Here is a 7,709-nt window from a genome sequence, read left to right on the forward strand (position 1 = left end):
TAATATGAAAATAACTCCCGTAATTGGAGATAATCCAGATTTTGTGAACAAGTATTTGGACACACGCAAAATGTTGTAAATAAATTATCTGGTCAAATTATAAGCTTAATAATAAAAATGAAAATGATATTTTCTGGCGTTTCTCATGTGTGTGATTATAATCCAGGATTCAGATCTCATACTAATATAAGAGTTTCTGCTTAGTAAAAAGCTTCTTTACATCTCACCAATAGATGTCTCTAATGAAGTTCTAGTGATTCAAGAACAAGGTTTCTAAATTGGTTCATATATAGAACTTCCATGAATTTGAGTAGTGTGGTTGTCAATAATGGGTAGAATTGGTGAATGTTACACGTGTGTAAAGTGATCACTTAAACCAGTCTGTGTGTGTGGATGATGCATATATCGGATGTAAGATGGAGCTCTTTAACTGACGTCAGATTTGCTCTTCCAGAGTCCAGGACTTCTGGACGGAGCAGGGCCGCTCAGAGATCTTGGCCAAGCTGCAGCGCAAGGACATCTCCCTCTTCAAGGCGGCCGAGATGCTGAACGTGACTCCGCAGACGCTGTCCAGCTACCTCAACACCGTCGACCCGGCCTCGGCCAAGGAGGAGGCTTCCCCGCCCGGCGAGAGCCCGGAAGACGAAGAAACGGACCCGGAGCCGGAAGAGTCGGAGGAAAAGGAGGAGAAGGAGAGCTCCGCTGCGAAAAAATCCCCCGCCATTCGCGTGGTCAATCTGAAGTTCCTCAAGGGCGACGGGGCGGAGGCCGGCGACGCCGCGAGCGTGACGCAGCTGCTGAAGAGTCATCCGGACCTCACCATGACTGCAGCCCCGAAGAGGAAGGTCCACTTCCAAGAGGAGACTGATATCATCAACCCCAAGTCTTCGAACGGCGACAGCGAGAGCCTATCAGACTCGTGATATCCTCGGAGCAAAGCCGACGAAGACGTAAATCGATAGTCATCACAGACATCTTTGATTTTTTAAAAATATTTCATTAATTCATATTCTCCGTCTTATTCCTCGTTACTGAGGGTTGTGACACTTTGCTCACTCCTTTCAAGAACGTCATAAATCAAAAATCGTCAATTTTCAGTTGTGCATGTTTTCGGCATGCCCAGAAAACGTACTATATCCCACCAAAAGAGGCATGTTTTTTACTTAATATTTACCCGCTACAGGGCGGAAAATGTTGTTTGTGCATTTTGAATAAAAAGGTATCGTTTAATTATTTTTTGAAATGTACTAAATATTTTTCAAATGGAGAAAAAAACCTTCAGATTTTACCTAAAAAGATCTGTTGCACAGTAAAAAGTTCAATAAGTGGCTTGATATTTATTTTTAAAACATTGTGTTATATTTTAAATCGTTAAAAATGTTCTGAAAAATCAAGTTTTTTGATTTATGACGTTCTTGAAAGGAGTGAGCCACTTGTGGAAGCAATGACTCTTCTCCAGTTATTCCTTGACTGCGCTGCACGTAGCGCTCCAACCACCTTGACTCCATCGTGTGGGGATCTTCCTCTCCCTCTCTTCCCCTCCAGGCTGCCCATCACAGTCGTTCCGGGCTAGCCTCGTTGCCACGCGCAACGAACTGGAGAATCCGTCGGGTACAATGCTCCAACCCCCGAGGTGCCTGCTGCTTTAATTTATTCAAACACACATAATAAACAGTTCAGGCATTCGTGGAAGCCTGGCTGTAACAGACATCAATAGTAAGGTAGGGGAAAGGCAACTGGAGGTGGTATGGGCACATAGGGCGCAGAGACCCTGGTCATATTGTGAACCAGGCAATCGCCATAGAAAGGCATCTAGAGGAAGACCAGAGAATTCATGGATGCTGCAGAGAGATAACATGATCCCAAGGCATGGCCTAGGTGACGCTGTATATGACAGAAGGACCTACAGCCTGAGGGTGAGGAGAGCTGACCCCAACAGTCTCCATGCATTCCCCACCATTTTCAAACACCGTATTGTCTCAGTAGATTTTAAGAAATAGTGATATTTACTAAGTAAAACTTAAATTAAAAATGGATAGATTTTACCACAATGTGACTGCCGAATCAATTAATGAAAAAATTTAAAATCACTAATATTTATTCCGAACCATTCACATACTGGGAAACGCCTGAAAACATGATTTTCAATATAAATTTTGTGATATCAGATTATCGTATCATCGGATCAAGTATTATAGTAATTTTTTTTTAAAACCCTTATCCGCACCCCAATGGTGCATAGGGCACTGCGTCATATAAACGCAGTATTATCTTGATCGTTTACACATGAAGGAAAGGTGGTCAGCCCTCCGCTTCAGTTACCAGTCCAGGGTAGTATTGAATAAATATGACAGTGAAAAAATCACTTAAATTTATTTTACCCCCTTTGGGAATCGAACCCGGGACCTCCAGAACGGCAGCCGAGCGTGCTGACCATTGCACTACGGAGGCGGACGAATGTGTGACTATTACCGTGAATATATCGAGTTCCAGCACGCACATAAAGGTTCCAGCCAAAGTTTACAAACTTCGATCGCAGATGGCAGCGAAGAACGCCACTGCTAGGAGAGATTCTTATGAGGCCAAGGGGTCTTGCATCCTCAAGTCACTGCGACCATATTAGGTCTATTGCGACCTAGGAGAGATACCGTCGAATCAAAAGAAATAAAATTATTTAGCAATACCTATCATATCGTAGTGACTTTGTGTTTGTTTCAAGACGTGGACACGTCCGCTTTTGAGTTATACGCGGGTTGAAAGAATGATCGTTATCGACTTTTGAACCCAGTGTCTTATTTTTATTAATTTATATTTGAAATTAATTTTATGCGAATGTTTGAAGTGTAAAGTTACGAGCGTAAATATTTTTAAAAATATTTAAAGCAAAAAAATAAAAAAATAAAAAACTCTTAACCTTTTCAAAGTGTGAAGGAATCTCTTAGCGCTAAGAGAAAAATGTACGCGAGTGTCTTTTAGTATAATGATGATTTTTTGAGATATGATGTATCGTTTAAAGCATTGTTATATACGCTTTCTTAGCACTAAGGAAACACTCCTTTAGCGTTAAAAACTATAAATTTAAGGTATTTTATTTAATTCAAACTGTATAATTAAATTGTAACTTTGTTTTAAAATCACTATAAATATTTTACTATAACTTAACCGGATCCACGCGGCTCGCATAACCGTATGTGTTTTCACAAAACATTCCCCGTACGCGGCTGACATAACCGTATGTGTTTTTACATTGCTCCATGTTTCGAACCTCAGTTCAACTTGGAGGGATATTTTCATGGTGTGGAACTTTGGATAAAATAATACGTCAATCCTTGGCCTTATGACATCTGTTGAAATATCTGACTAATAATTTGTAACATCGCAAGGATCAACAAAAGAACAGATCCCTCCACACCACAAAGTTCCACACCATGAAAAAATCCCTCTAAGTTGAACTGAGGTTGGAAACTTGGAGCAAAGTAAAAACACATACGGTTATGTCAGCCGCGTACAGGGAATGTTTTGTGAAAACACATACGGTTATGCGAGCCGCGTGGATCCGGTTAAGTAGATAGTGTTTTAGTATTAATCAGTCTCGATAAAGAAGCGGTTAGCTCGGAAACCGGTAGACATTATGATTAAGATATAATAAAATATTTAAAGTGATTTTAAAACAAAGTTACATATTAATTATAAAATGGAAAATCACAAAGTTAGTGCTTCAGATATAAATTATAATTTAAACTGGTTTGTTTGAAGCCGGAAAAGGTTACGTTGATGTTAATAATTTAAAAATATAGTTTAAAAATTCGTCTATAGCAAGAAATCTCTTAGTTTATTCGTTCAAAATCTTATAGTTTGTAAAAACTCATAGCCTTTTGATAAGGAATTTGAATCGTTTGCTGATGAGTCTTAGCTGTATGACTTTATACGTTTATCGTATGATTATGACTCCTCACTGTATAATTTTATACGTTTATTGTTTGATTATGACTCCTCACTGTATGATTTTATACGTTTATTGTTTGATTATGACTCCTCACTGTATGATTTTATACGTTTATTGTTTGATTATGACTCCTCACTGTATAATTTTATACGTTAATTTTTTGATTATGACTCCTCACTGTATGATTTTATACGTTTATTATATGATTATGACTCATTACTATATGATTTTATACATTTATCGTATGATTATGACTCCTAATTGGATGATTTTACACGTTTATTGTTTGATTATGACTCCTCACTATGATTTTATTAGTTTCTTGTTTATTATGACTCCTCGCAGTATGATTTTATACGTTTATTGTTTAATTATGACTCCTCACTGTATGATTTTATACGTTTATCGTATGATTATGACTCCTAACTGGATAATTTCAAATTTCTTGCGTGGTTCGTCTCCTCACTGTATTATTTTATACGTTTATCGTATGATTATGACTCATAACTATATGATTTTGTATTACCCGTTTTGTTATGACGAATACCTATATTATTTATTATCATTATTGTATGATTATGACTCCTAACTGTATGATTTTATACGTTAATTTAGGACTCTTGACTGTGTGATTATGTATCACCCGTTTTGTTATGAATCGTACCCATATGATTTATGAAGTTTTTTGTATGATTATGACTCCTAATTGTATCGTTTGAAACGTTTATTATATGATTATGACTCTTACCCATATGATAAGGATGCTTTATTATATGACTATAACTTCTCATACTATGATTTTATACTTTATGATTATATATCTGACCCATATGATAAGGTAGCTTTATTATATGATTATGACTCCTTACCATATGATTTTAAACGTTTATTGTATGATTATGACTCCTAATTTTATGATTTCAAACGTTTATTATATGATTATATCTCTGAACCATATGATAAGGTAGCTTTATTATATGATCATGACTCCTTACCATATGATTTGAATGTTTATTGTATGATTATGACTCCTGACTGTATGATTTTAATTACCCGCATGGTTATGACTCTTACCCATATGATAAGGACCCTTCACTGTCTGATTATGACTCTGCACTGTGTGATTTTTAATCCTTATCATATTGTTATGACTTTGTCTATATGATTTATAATTTTTATTGTATGATTATGACTCATTATCTTATGATTTTTAAATACCTATATAATTTCAATTCGTACATATTATATAAGGATATTTAGCCAAATAATTATTACTCTGTGTGGAACTTCTCATAGTACGAGTATGACTTGACTCTAAATTGTGCAATTATGACTCCTTATCATATGTTTATGACTCCCAACCATATGGCTGCCTTTTAAATGTACAATTATGACTCCTTACGATAGTATTTTGACTAACTGTTAACCATATGGTTTTGAATATTTTTTTCTATGATTATGACTCTCAGCATATAGGTAGCTTTATTATATGATCATGACTCCTTACCATATGATTTGAAATGTTTATTGTATGATTATGACTCCTGACTGTATGATTTTAATTACCCGCATGGTTATGACTCTTACCCATATGATAAGGACCCTTCACTGTCTGATTATGACTCTGCACTGTGTGATTTTTAATCCTTATCATATTGTTATGACTTTGTCTATATGATTTATAATTTTTATTGTATGATTATGACTCATTATCTTATGATTTTTAAATACCTACATAATTTCAATTCGTACATATTATATAAGGATATTTAGCCAAATAATTATTACTCTGTGTGGAACTTCTCATAGTACGAGTATGACTTGACTCTAAATTGTGCAATTATGACTCCTTATCATATGTTTATGACTCCCAACCATATGGCTGCCTTTTAAATGTACAATTATGACTCCTTACGATAGTATTTTGACTAACTGTTAACCATATGGTTTTGAATATTTTTTTCTATGATTATGACTCTCAGCATATGACTTTAAATCATTATTCAATGATTATGTCTCATTACCATATGATTTCGAATCGTTATTCTATGATTATGACACCTCACCATATGATTTGATTTTTATTGTACGGTTATGTCTCATTACTATATGATTTCGAATCATTATTCTATGATTATGACTCCTAATCATATGATTTTGAATCTTTATTGTATGATCATGTCTCATTACCGTAAGATTTTGAATCATAATTATATGATTATGACTCCTTACTATGTGATTTCAAATCTTTATTGTATGTTTATGACTCCTCACCGTATGATTTTAAATCTTTACTCTATGATTATGTCTCATAACCATATGATTTCGAATCATTGTTCTATGTTTATGACTCCTTACCATATGATCTTGAATCATTATTCTATGATTATGACTCCTCACCGTATGATTTCGAATCTTTTCAAAATTTAACAAAAGTATTATGATTTCAATAGAGCCTAGAGAGGAAATAAATCTTATCACACATATTTTTCTACATCGATTGCACCGCATTATGACCCTTATTCATACATTACGCAAGGTTGAAAGTGCTGAAGCACGCTTTATAGGAAAGATAGTATTTTTTTTTGTATATTTTGGATCGTACTTTTAAAGGCACATACTATGAATTATGAATGCGCTTATCGAGGTATTTTTTCTGCAGTAAGGTACTACGTGCTGCTGTGGCCCAGCATGGTTAAAGGGAAAAGAAAGAACACTTTTCGGTGCTTGTGAAGGTATGAATAAATATATTAAAAATATATGTAACAATAATGCAATCCAAAGTGCCAAGTGACGGCAGCCGTGAAGAAGCACGCTGTCCGCCATAAGCGATATTTCGTATGGCCTTTGTCGCCGTTTCATCCAACAGATGGCGCTGCCATTGCGGCAATAAAACTGATTAAAAAACGTGTTTTTCCTGTTTTCTCTTATTCTTTATTTTTTCACAAGTTACCTACGCAGTATATTTGATACACAAGCAATACCTACGCTGTAAACTTGAAACACGTGTGACACCTATGCTGAAAATTGGAAACACAAGTGATACCTACGCTGTAAATTTTATACGCAAGCAATACCTATTCTGAAAATTTGAAACACAAGCTGTATCTATGCTGAAAAGTTTGAAAATTAAAGGTGCAGTGTTAGATTGATGTTGAGTGACATTTGACGGTCATTTTCATACTGATTTTCAACATTTATATATATAATAGTCCTCTATATATATATATATATATATATATATATATATATATATATATATATATATATATATATATATATGTATATATATATATATATAAATATAAATAAATGTATAAAATGCCTTCGTAATAAGATAACAATCATTACTCGTAGTGCTTTAAAAAATAATAAAATAAAAAAAAATTATACAAAATTTTTACCTTTAGTGTAAATCCGATCAAATGTATTTATATATATATATATATATATATATATATATATATATATATATATATATATATATATATATATATATATATATATATATATATATATATATCTACTAATCATTATTTTAGAAGTGAGTCTAGAAGATAGAATGTATTTTTAAAAATATGTAAATATACATATATATATATGGCATTAGTCTAAGCTTATATCGCGGCATCAGAGAGGTTTACGAAATATTCGAATGGTTAGCGTGTATTGTCATCGTCGATTTGCAAATTATCCCTTCTTGTTTTTTTTTATTATGAGGTCAAGGGATCTCGCATCCCTTGTGTCACTGCGACCATATTAG

At 34.2% G+C, this 7,709-nt stretch overlaps 1 protein-coding gene across 1 annotated transcript in view; it reads left to right on the forward strand.

Annotated features, from left to right (window-relative positions):
- The window catches only part of LOC148300316 (uncharacterized), a 30,958-nt gene extending 23,598 nt beyond the window's left edge, over positions 1 to 7,360 (forward strand). The window contains exon 11 of the mRNA XM_088274951.1: positions 455 to 7,360. Coding sequence (XP_088131077.1) covers positions 455 to 923 — 469 coding nt within the window. The 3' untranslated portion in view covers positions 924 to 7,360. The remainder of the gene's footprint in view (positions 1 to 454) is intronic.
- The last annotated feature ends 349 nt before the right edge of the window (positions 7,361 to 7,709 follow it).

The sequence above is a fragment of the Brachycentrus maculatus genome, unplaced genomic scaffold, assembly GCF_059751285.1.
Source record: "Brachycentrus maculatus isolate JH-2025_06_01 unplaced genomic scaffold, ASM5975128v1 h1tg000750l, whole genome shotgun sequence".
In the NCBI taxonomy this organism is placed as follows: domain Eukaryota; kingdom Metazoa; phylum Arthropoda; class Insecta; order Trichoptera; family Brachycentridae; genus Brachycentrus; species Brachycentrus maculatus.